General features: G+C 46.9%; 2 protein-coding genes across 4 annotated transcripts in view; one reads left to right on the plus strand and one right to left on the minus strand.

Annotated features, from left to right (window-relative positions):
• LOC119164927 (uncharacterized) overlaps nt 1-16580 on the minus strand; it is a 423059-nt gene that overhangs the window by 221704 nt on the left and 184775 nt on the right. The window lies entirely within an intron of this gene.
• Nucleotides 1-16580, plus strand: part of LOC119164929 (uncharacterized) — a 169015-nt gene that overhangs the window by 97185 nt on the left and 55250 nt on the right. For all 3 annotated transcript variants that reach the window (XM_075873326.1, XM_037417129.2, XM_075873327.1), the window contains exon 3: nt 5921-6058. In XM_075873326.1, the coding sequence (XP_075729441.1) occupies nt 5921-6058 (138 nt within the window). The remainder of the gene's footprint in view (nt 1-5920; nt 6059-16580) is intronic.

A 16580-nucleotide genomic window follows, 5' to 3' on the forward strand; every position in this document is an offset into this window, starting at 1 on the left:
ACCAGAAAAAAAAGAGGGGGGGAGGGATGCTGCGAAAGGACGGAAGAGCTCAAGAGTCGACCGTCGCGTGCGCCAACAACCTGTGTGGGCGAGCAGCCAGGTTCACGAGAACCGCCAGCACTTCACCGAGGGCCGAACGAAAAAACACGTCTCCCCCCTCCCCCCCACTCTCCCGTTTGCCTACACACAAGTGCTCGCTTCACGGGAAGTACGCGCGAACGGCAATCCGGGAAAGACGACGAGCCGTATAGGCTCAGAGGGGCTGCGGCCAAAGTTTGGAAGTCGATGAAGAGCCACGTAGGTGGAAAAGGGGGAAAATGGGTGAGGGAGAGAACGAAGCGAAACGCCGTGCCGGAGAACTCGGAGCTTTCGACCCAGACGCACAGGCTTTCCGCGAACCCAATCTCCTCCTTCTCCTTCTCTAACCCTTCATCGCGTTTTCACCGCGGTGCCGAAAAAGGGAGAGGAGGTATGGCGCTGCTCGCGTGATTCGTGGGGAAGTGGTTTCGCGTCGGGAAGTTTTGGGGATCCTTTGGGGAGGGCAAGTACTGGGTCAGAAGCAGAAAAGGGGAGCCCGCCTGGAGTTGAGTTGAAGGAAGAGTAAAAAGAAAGGAACCGGGACGCTAGGGAAGTTCGCTTGTGAGGATGAAGGGCTTGACAACGGCGCACTGAGAAGCTGCCTTGTATACCGAAGGATGTGTGCTGCTCGCTCGCCCACTTTCCCGACGGTGATAGGGGAAAAGGGGAAGCATCTCGTTGTTTCGCTAGCTCCGCCACGTGTCTTTGCGTTGAAGTGATGTCGACGAAAAAAAAAGGGGAGCCTTCGCTTCCTCCTCGTGCCATCGATTGCGAGGAAAACCACCCTTTCTTATCCAGCAGCGTAACCTTTAGTTTTTATTCCCCCTTCCTTTCGGCGTGTCCTCGCGTGCAGCCGCCGGCGTAGTCGTGCGTGCGTGCGTGGGCCGTTGGGCTCGAAGAACAATAAGTGTTGGGAAGCTACGGGTGTGATCGTTGGCGTTCGGTATACTAAGCGCTGCGCGCCGCCAAGCAAACAAAGCCCGTAGGCAAAAGTTTCGGGGAACCCAGGCAAAACGAAGTAGAAGTAAACCGCCTTGGCATCGTGCACGATGGAGCCTACTCTGGCGTGGTGTTGCTAGGAGGAGAGAGAGATGTAAGATGTCGGTATTCGCTCCTCGCGCTAAATTATTTGAAGGCTGACAGACAGTAAGGGAGCAAGCGATTAAGCCTGCCACAAAAATTTAGCCCTGAACAAAAAAAAAAAGTGAACGAAAGAAAAAGTGTGCGCTTTGCTCTTTATGGTTAGTCGTGCCTTTCCTCATTGACTCCCTTTGGAGAGTTGACTTGTTAATGACTCTCCTTTGGTTACCACGCCTCTCCGAAGAGACTACCAAAGTTGATGATTTATTGATTGATATGTCGGGTTTAGCGTCCCGAAACCACCATATGATTATGAGAGACGCCGTAGTGGAAGGCTGCGGAAATTTCGATCCCTTGAGGTTCTTTAACGTGCACCCAAATCTGAGCACACGGGCCTACAACATTTCGGCCTCCATAAGTAATGCATCCGCAGTAGCCGGGATTTGATCCCGTGACCTGCGGGTCAGCAGCTGAGTACCTTAGCCAATCGATCACCGCGGCGGGGCAGATTACCAAAGTCTCCAAAGGTAGTTCACATGTCTCTTTAATAAACAGAGTCATATACGTGGGAAGTCAATCGGAACATACAAAAAAAATCAAGAGTTTTTTTTTTCTTTCTTGAGTACTGACCTATAATGACGTAACTTCTTAGTCTCGCATACTCTGTCGTCAAGCGTCTAAGCGAATCGAGCCGTTTGACCTGTCACGATGGCGTACTTGAAGCAACGCCCGAGCATCGCTGACAGGTCGCATTTATTTCCATAGTTTCGAGCGAAACTGGAGCACTGCGTGAATCGTCCGTGCCTACCGAAACGTAAGGCACAACAGCGAAGAAAAAAAGACCTGAAATGGTAATCGCAGTTGTTGGCTCCTTACCGTTGAGAGTTTGGTCCTTGAGAGCCGAACAGCTAGTGCTGTAGGTTAATCCTTCAGCCCTTTCTCGGAGATGTGAGAACACCTGATTATTTTTTGGGGGAGAAACTACCGATTGTGTTTTATAGTTAAATTATGTTCCTAAGTTTGTTCCGAAATATAGGTACATAGCTGTGCTGCTATTGGTTTAACTTTTGCCGTGACATATATCTTGGGTGTTTCTGTGTCGCCGTAAAATTAACTGTGCAATTAGGCTACACGTTAATCTGTACACTGTCTCTTTACTCTAAATTACAACCACACGCATTTTAGACAACACCTTACAAAACAACGAAAATGCGAAGAAGAAGAAGAAGAAGAAGAAGAAGAAGAAGAAGAAGAGAGGGGGCACACAGACACTTGTCTAATTTTGAATGAAATTTGCATATTCATTTGATTGTGACCGGGTGAGATAAGCTCGATTGTCTGGTCTACTCAAAATTTCTGTCTTCCACTGTAGTATTACCTCACCTTTTCTCTTCTTGATTCAATCTTCAATTATTTGTTTAGTTTAATATTCCTTTTTAGTTAATTATTATTTTCTATTACATCATTAGTTTTTTCATTAAGGATAAACCTTTTAATATATCTCATATAGGATACTTCTAGATTTCATGGCCAATCCCCCATAGTGGGTATGTGCCAGTGCGAAGGGGCAACAACAACAACAACAACACATGCCAGCACGCCAGATTGGATTTCTGCGATGGGTTTTCCTCGCACAGCAAAGCGCCGGCGTAGTTGTCGGTTATACGTCGGGTACCCATTAGGTGGCGAAACTACTCTACGAAAGCGGCGTCCACATCGGCATAGACCCTTTCACAAACGGCTCTTGGGCAGTACGGAACGACGTTCCAGGAACTAGTTCCCTTTGGAAGGAACGGGGAAACGCCACCGTTCTACTTCGGATCAGTGGAACTGTAACGGTAACGCGTTACATTTTCGAGGGAATGGCACAAGGAACGATGTTCCGTTTGTAAATGTTCCACGGCATTTAACTGGCGCACGCACGCTGCACTAGTGTTTTTTAGAACCATTACTTGGTTCGTAGAAGCGTCGTGGGCCTCGCATCGTGCAGAATATGGCGGATGGGTGGCCGCGTAAGTCGAAAAAAAAATGTACCGCTCGCCTGTCATCCGCCTACGATGCATCCTGGTTTTCACTTCAAGGCGCCCAACGAGGGTGCAGGGAAGCGAAAGATGCCGAGGCTGACCATGTGCGGAAAGAAGTTGGATGGATGATGGATGGATGAAAAGCTTTTATTGGGGTCCTGAAGGATTCCACCCCCGTTTCATAGGGGTAGGATCGCGGGCCGCTCCCACGTAGGGACGGGGAGGCCCAGCCTCACCGCCGCATCGTGGGCCTTCTGGACAGCATTGAGTTGTTGTAAGAGAACCGGACTCGTGAGCATTAAATGAAAGGAGTTTTCGGAAAATTCTTCACTTTTTTTTTTACCGCAGCTGGTATGCTGGAGGTTTCCCGTGTGTCGTAGAAAAATATTATCACGAATCAGCGTACGCTCTATTTGTCGTCCTTTTCATCCACTCCTTCGCTTTCATAACACGTGCACTGATTTGACTCTAGTGGGAGAGAGAACGAGTATACAGAAAACTATATAAAAATAGACAGAAAGAGGGAGAGAAAGAAAGTCGTGGCGGAAACAAAATTGTTGCCGAGGTGAGATTCGAAAACAGCCGATACACGATGCGATGGAAGCGTCGTAACCCCTCAGCGATACAGTATTTTTTGCGTGGTATTTATTCAACATGACACCTTGAAGCAAGTGCAGCAGACAGAGACCAACATGTTCAATCCGCTCGTATCGCGACCCAACGATTAACACAAAGTACTGAAGGATTCGCATTTATCTCGAAAGGGAACACGCCAAGTAACGGTATTTTCCAATCGTACGCTAGAACAGCAAGCACATCAACAATGCAAGTAGCGTTCCGGTTGACTTTCCGTTTCCCGAGGGACCATGGATCCTTATGAAGTGGAATGTGGAGGGAATAAGGGGCCACGCGTTTCTCTGAGGCATGCACCGACTCTTGGAGCACACAGCATAGCCTTGCATAGTACGGTGTGTCCAGGGGTTGGTAAAGAGAAATGGGCTCGAAGAAGATAGAAAAGAGGAAAATAGAAATCGATAAATAAAAAGAGAAAAGTTAAAACTGAGCGTGGCGTCTACGTGTCTGTTCTGCAGGCCCATAGGAGAGAGAGAGAGAGAGAGAGAGAGAGAAAAATAATTAAAAAGAAGAGACAGGGAGGTAGGAATCTTTGCTCTAACCCATGTAGGACTGTGTATATCTGTATATGCTATTGTTTTTTTATATTTTTGTATTCATCAAGTGGAAAGGGGTAGCCGTCGCCAAGTAACGGTGACAAAAACTCCTTTGGTTATTTTCTATTTCAATAAAAAAATTCAAGGCAAGAATGAAAAATGTATAAGAAAAGAAACATTAATAACGAGAACAAAAAATAGAAAAAGAAAGGCAAGAAAGAAAAAGCCGAGAGAGTGACTATACAGAGGTAAATAAAAAGAGGTAGGGAAAGAAAGATACAGACAGAAAGATAAAAATAGAAATAAAGAATGAAAAAAGAAACAAAGAAGGAAAGAAAAAAGGAAGGAAGAAGAAAAAAGAGAAAGGATAAACAAAAAAACAAGTATACCGGAACATGTTAGCTGACTGCAAACAGGTTACTTCGCTAAGTCGCAAATGTGTATCCTAGATATTTTCTCTTGACACCGGTCTCCTCGGTTCGGGCACACTTTCTAGACGTACACAAAAGTGTCGTGCCAGTGCCGCGTCAATTTTTCTAGTGATAGTGCAGCACAGCACTAGCGGTTTCGGTCAAGCGGTCAAAATGAGGGCAAAAGTGCTGCAGTGCCGATGAAATCGTGCAACACCACGTCAAATGGAGTGCAGAAGTGCAGGTGGTGCGGGCTGCACTCGCCAAAAGCGTGCGCCAAAGTGCAGCACTTTTGAACTAGTGCAGAAAGCGCAGTCAAAATCGAGAAGACCTACTGAAACATTGAAGCAGCGCTCAGTAGACGCTTAAGTACTGTCCCTTTCGATGCAATTTCCTGTGCTAAAAAATTAACTAAATCAGTGCATTGGTGGAGATTTTTATTTGAGTACCTCAAGCGCGGTCGCCACACTGCGCATTTGAAGACCGGCGCGGAAAGTGCCACCTGTGTTGGACTTGTAGTCGCCGAACACGAAAATCGCAGTTAGACAAGTCTGGAGTAACGTAAACGTGTAACCTGCTGGCGGCGATGTCAAATTCGTGCAATATAATGTGGCTCGATGTGAGCTTTAAATTGCTCACTTTATTTCGTCTCAGCGTCATCCGACACTAAATTTTAATAAAAACTCACGTCTATTAAAAAGTAACGTTATTGTAACGACGCGTTCAAATTCTTGAAATGCAACTGTGACGACTTCCTTTTATATATAAGATACTTATAACGGGAACTCGCTCCTGAATTGGTAACGAATGAAGAAGGAGCTTTCGTTACTATTTTAGAGAAACGTGTGCAACTCTGCTCCTATAGCAAGCTGCCATATTCCTGTCTTGGCTGTCCTGCTGTGCTTAACAAGCATGACCCCCCCCCCCCCCAAATGTGCACTGCTGAGTATTTCACGTTAGCATTGGTACACCCGTGCCACAGCCCAGCATGGCAGCGTTTTTTTCTCTTCCGTGAAAAGGTTTATATAGACTTCATTGCGCAGTGGCTTCAGTAAAACCTTGTTTTATATATATATATATATATATATATATATATATATATATATATATATATATATATATATATATATATATATATATCTTTTGATCGTGTTTGCAGAAGGGTGGTGATGGAGAGACGACGGTGTACAAGCGGGTCGCGGTGGTGGAGAACTTCTTCGAGATCATCTACGGCGTCCACGTCGAGATGGACGGCCGAGGAGGAAAGCACGCCGGACAGAAAAGGACCTACAAGGCTGTGAGTGGACGGAACTTCCCACACTACATGCTTCCCTATAGACGACCTGTTATTAGGCCACTTCACACCGACATTAGATGCTGTCATCATGAATCATTGGTCATCGTAAACATCACACGGTCACTAACGTGACACTCTTTGGCCACGATTGGCACTTGCGTGATTAACAACCACATGTCATCATCACCAGTATGTGGTGTCTTAGGCAGAGCTTAGTGCCATATCACGGGCACCGCGTCTAGATGGACACCAAGACTATCATGACCGCATTGCGGCCAGGGCTATTTCTTGTGGAAGGCGTCAGTGTGATCATACACAGTGCGTAATCACTGTAAGAAGGGTACATAGGAACATCAAGATGAGAAATAATCATACCAACAGACCACTTTGTCGATAACATTTGTTGATAATACACCAACGCCCGTGTTTGCTACGTCACGCAGTCTCCTGCTACAATACTGCGAATGTAACTGCGTCGATATAGCGCATGCAGTAGCGTGCTCCAGACGACCCTTCAGGATATCTACCGTTTCCAATGGCTATTGCCTGCTTTTAATAATGGTGCCTAAAGTCTATTCCGAGTAATGTGGTTCAAGTTTGGCTCCAGTTGGGAAAAAAATCATTGTACCTCTTGACCTTGTTCAGCGTGTAATGTTTGCGCGTTCTCTCTAGGAATATCTACATTTGTAACCCTAATGAGGCCTTTAGTCAACCTATGAGCTGCACTGAAAACCTTCTCGCTTTTTGCGTTCGCATCTGTAAAGACACAGCCATATGAAGGGCCGGCTGCGGTGTATCAACTCGATTTTATTTTGATCCGTCAACTTTCTGTTTATACCTTCGCTTTATTTATTAACTTTCCAAAGGGCTGCGAAAGCGGCTCAACTATATACCTTCGAAAGAGGTGCAGATTGAACGCCAGGCGCTTGCTCGCAAAAGATCAAATGAAACGCACCTGTGACGCTCCGGTGTAAACAGCCCACAAGTGTATAGGTCGCGGGATCGACTGCCCGTTTACACGACACGGGTTGTGCAAAACATAAACAAAGAAACGTGCCGTTCTATACGGTGCATGGCGGAGTCACGATAGGCCTTGTTGTGCCTCGCCCAAGTTCCACGTGGTCTTCGCGGCCTGCTGGCACCTGGCAGCTGTTGATGAGTCAACCCTGCACCGGGACGGCGACGGACGCGGACAATCTGGAAAAACCACGTCGCCGGCCCCTCTTGACACAAAAGTCGTTGGCCAAGCTTTTGTCAGCCGCCGAGAGCAACACTCCGAAGCAGCGTCGACCCAGCAGCTGTACGGGGTATTCTGCCTTGCTTGAGTCAACCTGGCTGCATCAGGGAGCGACTTTGCGCATGGGATTCCACGTCATCTCACTGTGGTGCCACGCTGGCGCGTGGGGTCTCCCTCACCAAACAGCGAACTGGGCATGTCTTGCCCCTTTCCTAGGTTCAGAGGGAGGCGGTGTTTGGCTTTCCCTCTTCGGGGACGGAGAGGAAGACGACGATCTCATTGGAGTATCCTGCGCATAAATTTTCTTTGCAAGGGATCTTGGGAAGGCGGACGATGTATAAAAACGCTAGCGCAGAGGCGCTCGTGTGTGATTCTCTTTTCATGTTGTACCACGCTACCATGTAAATACTGTATATAAACATTTTTTTCTCCTTCTCCGGCTTCTCTACTCGTCCTCTCCGGGGACTCGGATGGCCCGAGTCCGCACCACGCTACCCAAAGGCGCAACAGTGGCTGGCAGCTTATGGGATTCGCCTGCGTCGGCTGCATCGAAGTGGTGAGTGCCGCGTGTTTGCTCTTCTTTTCGCCAGACTCGTTAGCGCAGATGGTCGGTAACGTGGTAGGGTGATTTTGGTAAATTTTGATTCGCAGACCAAGAATTGGGTGGCTCGTGGGCAAAATTACCTTAGAAGAGAAACGGTGTGCATATCTAAGATGGAGAAGTTTAAGGTCCAAGAACTCCTCGAAATTTGTCAGGAGCTGAATATTTCGGTCGGCTCGGTTAAAAGAAAACAACAAATTTTGGAGCACTTGGGAAAAGAGGAAGTGAGTTTAGAAGAGGCCATTGAGGCCAGAGAAACCATTTTGGCAAAGAAAGAGGAGCGTGAGCGCTTAGCCCGTGAACAAAGAGAGGAGGAAATAAGGAGGGATCGCGAGGATAAAGAACATGAAATCCGTCTGAAAGAACTGGAGCTTCGTATGTCCGTGGGAAATCAAAATTCAGGGGGTGGAGAATCAAAGATAAAGGATCTAATCCACACCTTCAAGGCGGGTGACGACATTGCATTATACCTCGTGCATTTTGAGCGAGCATGCGAAAATGCAGGGTTTAGTAGGGAGACTTGGCCACAAAAACTGATATGCGTACTACCAGGCGAAGTGTCCGATGTTATCGCAAGAATGAATAAAGAGGACTCCGAGGTGTATGACAGGGTAAAGGCTGCATTGCTACGAAAATATCGCCTATCGACAGAGGCTTTCCGCCTGCGGTTCAGGCACTCTAAGAGGGGCAACGAATCTCATTCAGACTATGCCTACCAAATTAGAGCCAACTTTGAAGAGTGGCTCAAAAGCGCGCAAGTCTATGGCAACCATGACAAGGTCATTGAGTTGATGGTACTTGAGCAGTTTTACCGAGGAATTCCCGAGGAGGTAAGGCTTTGGGTGCAGGATAGGATGAAAGACGTAGACATGAACAGGGCAGCAGAACTCGCCGAAGATTACTGCTCACGCCGTAGTCTCCGCAATACACCACGAACTTCGGAAAAAAATGAAAAGGTAGAAAGCTGGTCGGGAAACCAGGGACGCAAGAGGTTTGCAAGAAATAACTGGAAACCCGAAAATTCCAAGTTATTAGACAATCAGCAGGGAAAGGACAGTGAGGGGACTAAGGCGGCACCTTCATCAGGTTCAAAGGCGCCTGGTGACATAGCGCATGCGTTAGAAGCGCGGAAGCCAGTTGTTTGCTACAGCTGCGGAGAAAAGGGCCACATGGCCAGGAGCTGTAAGAGGCACATGGCATTTGCCACAATTCAGGAGTCAGAGGATAGCTTAAAGCTGTTGAAGCCTTACATGAGGACACTCTCAGTGAACGGCCGAATGTGTAGGGTATTGAGGGACTCGGCGGCCACAATGGATGTAGCGCATCCAAGTTGCGTATCTTCCGAAGACTATATAGGAGAGTGTGCCTGGATTCGGCAAGTGGCAGAAAAGCAAAGCGTCTGCCTACCGATAGCGAGGGTTGTAATCGAGGGCCCTTTCGGCCAATTGTGTACGGAAGCAGCAATTTCAGCCAACCTCCCGGAGCACTTCCCTTACCTATTTTCAAATAAGTCTGAGGAAATGTTAAAAACACGTGGAGAATCATTTGCCACCGAAATAGCTTGCATGGCCCTTACCCGTTCGAAGGCGCGCGAGCTGACGCAACAGCTGAGCAGCTCACCCTCTGGGGAACAGACGTCCGAGGGCAGTGTAGGAAAACCTGAGGTAGTTGCGACGGAAAATGAGTCTGCCATGCGAGTTGTCGAGACGGAAACTGGGGCTATGGTCGACAACAGCGAGGAAATATCTCTAACGCCCGAAAACGAGGACTTGGTGACAGGCTCGGTGTTAACACCCGCGTCCACCAGTTGGTGTCAGCTAGCCAGAACCGACCGTGCAACGCTAGTGGTCGATCAAAAGGCGGATCTCGCACTCTCTATGCTGCTAGATGCCATACATAAGGAAGGTAACTCTAGGAAGAACGTTTCGTTCTACACCCAAAACGAGGTGTTGCATCGCAGGTATGAGAACGCTAAAGGGCGGGTCTACAACCAAGTGGTAGTTCCACTAAAATACCGGCGGAACATTCTCGACCTGGCCCACAGCAACGCCTGGGCGGGCCACTTAGGTATAAAGAAAACGAAAGCTAAGCTGGCTCAGGAGTTCTACTGGCCCGGGTGCTGGAAGGATGTAGAGATGTTTGTCCGTGGATGCGACACTTGTCAGCGGATAGGAAAATCAACAGACAAATGGAAGGCACCAATGAAACTAGTGCCAATAGTCACAGAACCCTTCCGTCGGCTCGTGATTGACATCGTGGGGCCTCTGCCTCCATCTAAATCAGGATATCGGTACGTCCTGACCGCGCTGTGCGTTGCCACCAAGTTCCCGGAGGCAATCGCACTGAAAGAGTTGAGTTCAGTATGCGTGGTGGACGCATTGTTGTCTATTTTTTCTCGGGTGGGTTTTCCCTCGGAGATACAGTGTGACAACGGAAGTGTGTTCACAAGCTGCCTTACGACTACATTCCTAGAACGCTGCGGGATAAAAATCGCGCATAGCTCTATTCACCATCCACAGTCGAACCCTGTGGAACGCATGCACTCGGTCATGAAACGCGTTTTGCGAGCTTTGTGCTTTGAGCATAAAAGTGACTGGGAGGGGTGTATACCAGCTGCGATGTTTTCTCTGAGGTCGGCCCCACACGAGAGTACGGGTTTTAGTCCGGCTGAACTTGTCTACGGCAGGAACTTGAGAGGTCCGCTGCACTTAATACGAGAGTCATGGACTGGATATGGGGAGGACCCTAATGTAGTTTCCTATGTACTGGATTTATTGGGGCGACTGGGGACTACACGCGAAGTGGTGGAGAGCAACATGCGCGCAGCACAGGCGCTTTCCAAGGCCCGTTACGATAAGTCAGCTCGAAAGCGAGTCTTTAGAGTGGGCGATGAGGTGATGCTGTTGTGCCCTTCAAGAAAAAACAAGCTGGACGTACAATGGGAGGGACCAGCGACAGTGTTGTCAGTGCTTTCAGACACCAACTACGAGGTAAAGTGGGGCCGGAAATGCCCCAAAGTGTATCACAGTAACCTAATGAAACCCTACATGCGACGAAAAGCAGTAGTAAACCTTGCACTCAATGTTCCTGAGGATGAGGGCGCGGAAATCCTTTGTCTTTCCGATGGCACGGTCAGCAGCACATTGTCCGATAGGGTAGACACAGGGAACACCCTAAGTAAGGCTCAAGAGGAAGATTTAGAGCTTTTAGTACAGGAATTCGCTACCGTTTTCTCCGAGAAGCCAGGCAAAACGGATGTGATTAAGCACGACATTGAGCTGACGGTTAACAAGCCGATCAGCTGTAAGCCGTATCGGGTGTCACCTAGACAGAGAGAGATACTAGAGGCCGAAATTCGCCGCATGATCGACCTAGGTGTTATCATCGAAGCAGACAGTGATTTCACCTCGCCTTTGATTTTGGTTGAGATTCCGGGCCGTGATCCAAGGCCATGCGTGGACTATCGCCGCCTGAACTCTGTAACAGTCGACCAGACTTACCCTATTCCTAACATTGAAGAGAGGGTAGAGACAGTGTCTAAGGCGAAATACATTTCTACGTTAGACCTTGTTAGGGGGTATTGGCAGGTCCCTTTGACAGAGCGCGCGAGTCGATACGCTGCTTTTATCTCACCCCTGGGCACTTTTCGTCCTTTGATGATGAGCTTTGGGCTCAAGAACGCGCCGTATTGTTTCAGCCGCCTGATGGATAAGGTTCTCCACGGGCTCGAGAAATTTGCGCTGCCTTACCTAGACGATGTGGCGATATTTTCGGACAAATGGGAAGACCATGTTGAACACCTTCGGATGGTTTTGGAACGGGTCAAAAATGCAGGTCTTACGGTAAAGAGAGAGAAATGTCATTTGGGCTGTGCTGAAGTAAGCTACTTAGGGCACATTGTAGGAAATGGGCGTCGTCGACCGTCCGAACTCAAGGTAGCCGCGGTGGTCGGTTATCGTCGTCCCAGCACTAAGACCGAGATGAGAGCATTCCTCGGCCTCACAGGTTACTATCAGCATTACGTCCCGAATTACTCCGAGATTGCCAGCCCTTTGACAGATAGTTTACGCAAGACCGAACCTGTGAACATTCAATGGGACTCTAAAAAGGAAGACGCTTTTCAGAAGCTGAAGCTCGCATTGAGTGAGAAACCCGTCTTGAGGGCACCGGATTTTGCAAAACCTTTCACTATTCAGTGTGATGCAAGCGAACGCGGTTTAGGAGCAGTGCTATGTCAGACGGACCAGAGTGGAGAGGAGCGGCCGGTTTTGTATTTGAGTCGCAAATTGAGCAGCAGGGAAGAGGCTTATAGCACTTCGGAAAAAGAATGTGCTTGCATTGTTTGGGCCGTACGAAAACTAGGCTGCTATGTTGCTGGCTCTAAGTTTATTATAGAAACTGATCACTCTCCACTAACCTGGTTACACCAAATGTCACCTAAGAATGGTCGTTTGCTCAGATGGAGCATAGCACTGCAGCAGCACAATTTCGAGGTGCGCTACAAGAGAGGTGGCCTTCATACAAATGCAGACGCCCTAAGTCGAGCGTTTTGACTCGTCAAAAGACGCGGAAGGTTTGTTTGATTTTTTTTGTTTACCTTTACCTAGTTTATGTGTACTTTTTTTTTCAATGTGTTACAGTGAGGGCGTAGAGAAATTTTTTACTGACTCCCTCGTTGTCCCGAGCTCTACAGTTTGCTTGTTTAGCTTGATTATAATGTTATCTCGATTCCAAATGGAGTTACGTATGAAAGAGTTACTGGACACTTGTCCCGATTGGTATGCACATTGTTTCCTTGAGCTTAAGTTATTAAGATAAGATGTTTGCTTTGTAAAATCGGAGGCCTGGCGATGAGAGTGGCGTGCACGCGGTGCTTGTCGCATTGTGTGTGGCTGACAAAGGTCGTTTCTTGGAGCTTGTCACCCACTTTTCACCGAAGCGGGGCGCAGAGGCCAGCTCTTGGAGCATTCCAGTTTGACCAGGCCCTTCGAGAAAGCAAGAGCCTTGCCGGAACGTCGCCGACATCGACCCGGCCGAGCTGCATGGAACAACTCGACCTCCCGATGTATCATCTGGCGGCGGGGGTGCTGTTGTGCCTCGCCCAAGTTCCACGTGGTCTTCGCGGCCTGCTGGCACCTGGCAGCTGTTGATGAGTCAACCCTGCACCGGGACGGCGACGGACGCGGACAATCTGGAAAAACCACGTCGCCGGCCCCTCTTGACACAAAAGTCGTTGGCCAAGCTTTTGTCAGCCGCCGAGAGCAACACTCCGAAGCAGCGTCGACCCAGCAGCTGTACGGGGTATTCTGCCTTGCTTGAGTCAACCTGGCTGCATCAGGGAGCGACTTTGCGCATGGGATTCCACGTCATCTCACTGTGGTGCCACGCTGGCGCGTGGGGTCTCCCTCACCAAACAGCGAACTGGGCATGTCTTGCCCCTTTCCTAGGTTCAGAGGGAGGCGGTGTTTGGCTTTCCCTCTTCGGGGACGGAGAGGAAGACGACGATCTCATTGGAGTATCCTGCGCATAAATTTTCTTTGCAAGGGATCTTGGGAAGGCGGACGATGTATAAAAACGCTAGCGCAGAGGCGCTCGTGTGTGATTCTCTTTTCATGTTGTACCACGCTACCATGTAAATACTGTATATAAACATTTTTTTCTCCTTCTCCGGCTTCTCTACTCGTCCTCTCCGGGGACTCGGATGGCCCGAGTCCGCACCACGCTACCCAAAGGCGCAACAGCCTGAAGAATGAAATGTTCAAGGTCTTCGGAACTGTGGTCGTACTTGCAACAAAATTATCTGCGTGAGAGTTGCATAAGCCGTAATTTTTGCTAACATTCTCCGTTGCTCGGTGTATACATCTTTCTCGTTCGGCGTTGTTTCATATGTTGTTATAACATGTAACAGTGTACAGTCGGCGACAGAAATTTAGAGACCACTACAGGAGTTCAAAGCAAAGTCCCGGTAATCTTCCACTGAGTTCGGTCGATGCGTGGAGTTAGGACGTTTAAGAATAGGCCATAAATCGACGATTAGAGCTTCCTGCCGTAGCAGACGCAATATTCCGATTTTTCTTGCGTCTCTTTGTCTCTAAAATTTCGACGCTAGCTCTCTTTGCGTGTACTCTACAATATAGGTTGTCCGGTAGTATCGATCGCCCTCACAGTGCCAGTGTCTCCTAGCATAACCATGGTACACCGTATATAAGTGTTGTTTCCTAATAGGAAAAAGTTTGAGTATAACAACCTTCTAGAAGACATTGCTTCCATTAGCGATAACGTTTTTTTTATCATTCATTCGGCTTACAGCTTAACGTACTGTTGTATATGCAGTTATACTTACCGTGCTTTATTTTTTATTTATTCTGTGTATTCAGGCTAACCTTCTTTCAAGTTGTATTCCAGATCTCGTTTCTTTCCTATTTGTACTGTCATTTTTCGAGATTTCCCCAGTTTCATGTCCCGAAATTCCATTTCGACTGACAGAGCTAGATAAATTTATAAGCGAGTCTCGAAAAAATGCACCATAAAAATGCACCATTGCTTGGATACGTTGATGTAGGGTCTTTCAAAGCAATATTTAGCATTTCCACCGTACATCAAGTGTATGAACTTGGTCGGGAATTTCAGGTCAATGCTGGGCAACGAACCGAAAGCTGGTGTGGCGTCGTGCATGCCTAATTTATTGCTTATTGCTAGAACAAACGCTCTTAAATGTTCCCAACTGCTGTCCCGTATTTCTGGTTATTGAGTATTTGTAGCATTTGTAAAGAACCAACAACTGTACAGGTGCATGAACATACCGTACGCGTGGTTTGACGGTGCTGTGATCTCCTAAAGTTCCGTGGAAGACTAAAATTGCAACTTTGTCATACTTCGCTGATGCTGGGACATGAAAATCAACCCTGTCGGAAACGACGCAGCTGATCTCGAAAAAGTCGAGAATTCGCTTTTAACACAGTCAGAAGCAGAAGAAATGCTTGGTTGGATACTTCCATGCAAACGAAGGGAATACCTCAGGTTGAAACGTTTTTCACAACGTATTCCATCACGGAACAGGTCTGGCGCCATTGCTATACTTTCGTAAACCGGATTACGTTTCACAGCGGCTGAATCATGCCAATGAGATAAAGAAAGTGAGCTGTTGGACTGATGCATTTAAAGAAGTCTCTTTTTTTTTCAAGGCGATAAACCAGTAGAACTGGTTGTTTCCTGAAGTAGCAGAAATTACTTCACACGAAGTACTTTCAATTGAACTGCTGGATCTACAGCACTGCACTCGCGCGGTTGTAAACGGGCGAAACTGTACTACAAGCCTGCTTTATATTGTGTATATATCCCACGTATCACATCGCAAGTTGACAGCGAATTGCGTTTGTTGCAATGTTGACGTATTTGAATCTGTATTCTCTACTGAAATATTGTATTCTCCTTCACCGCACTTTAATGCCATAGACGTGTGTGTACTATGATAAATAAATAAAGGAATAAATAAATAAGTAAATAAATAAATAAATGAATAAATTTGCGAAATATTTTGTGGTCATGTTTGACACATATGTCGCTGAAAAGTTATCGTAGTTTAAATGTTATCCGGCTAGCGAAACGAAACATGGATGCAATCAGAAGAAACGAAGAAAATGAGACAAGCAATAACTCCCAACAAGTGACATTATGTTCCCTTCTGTTGTCCGGGAAACATTTCAACTGTGACCGACCAACAACTCTAGTGAAGCTATTGTTTGTGCTAGTGAGTGCATTCTTGAACGTAGGTCTGCGAAAAAAAAACACCGACTAACAAAGGAAAGTGCAGAGGACGGGCGCAAACTTCAACTGTAATTCACAAAGTCAAAGCGACTCAATATAATAACACATAATTTTTACACGTGCCTCTAAAGAAGAGATGAAGAGTTTTAAGGTTTACGTGAATAGTGAAAAAGGCAGGCATAACATGAAATTGTTTTTTTTTTCTTTTCGTAACAGCTCAATGACAAAATGGCAAGCGGGAAAGAAAACAAACTCGTTGCCTAAAAATAAAATCCAAGCAAGAGAAACAAAAAAAGTGTCCGTGTCTTTTCCGTGTTATGCGTGTTTTTTTTCGTCCCTGTTTATTTCGCACAGCTCTGCTATACATGGTGTTACAGCTAACTTGGGTAGAGTACATTTCATAATCTGCTGCAGTCCTAAGAAAAGCCGGGGAAAACATTAAACAGGGTAGCTATGGTAGCATAATGAAATGAGGCAACGTTGCTGATCAAATATTAAAGCAGTTCCACAGAATATCTTTTGGTTACAGTTATTTATGTTAATGTTAATTAATCAATATTTGTTCATTGCCCATCTTATGAAACTGGCAGCAATCTTACCATTGACGAAATCTTCTGCGTTTTAGAAGTGGTGCAACTTTTGCAATGATTTTTCGTTAGATTTACAAACTAAAAAGTCAAGTCATCTGTTCATTACCCAGCTTGGCGGATTCGAAAAGCATCCTTACGTGCTGCATACGACACACAACAATACTGGGCCAGTTTGACACGTACATCCAAAAAAATAAAATAAAAAAAACTTCGCAATGCCGAATAAGCCAACCCAGAACTCTTAATTATTTTTTGAGCAAAAAGAAGTTGCCACCTCTTGAGAATGTAACAATACGCTCCCCAAGGGAATGCAACTTTTCCTCACTG

This window comes from Rhipicephalus microplus, chromosome 9, assembly GCF_043290135.1.
Source record: "Rhipicephalus microplus isolate Deutch F79 chromosome 9, USDA_Rmic, whole genome shotgun sequence".
In the NCBI taxonomy this organism is placed as follows: Eukaryota; Metazoa; Arthropoda; class Arachnida; order Ixodida; family Ixodidae; genus Rhipicephalus; species Rhipicephalus microplus.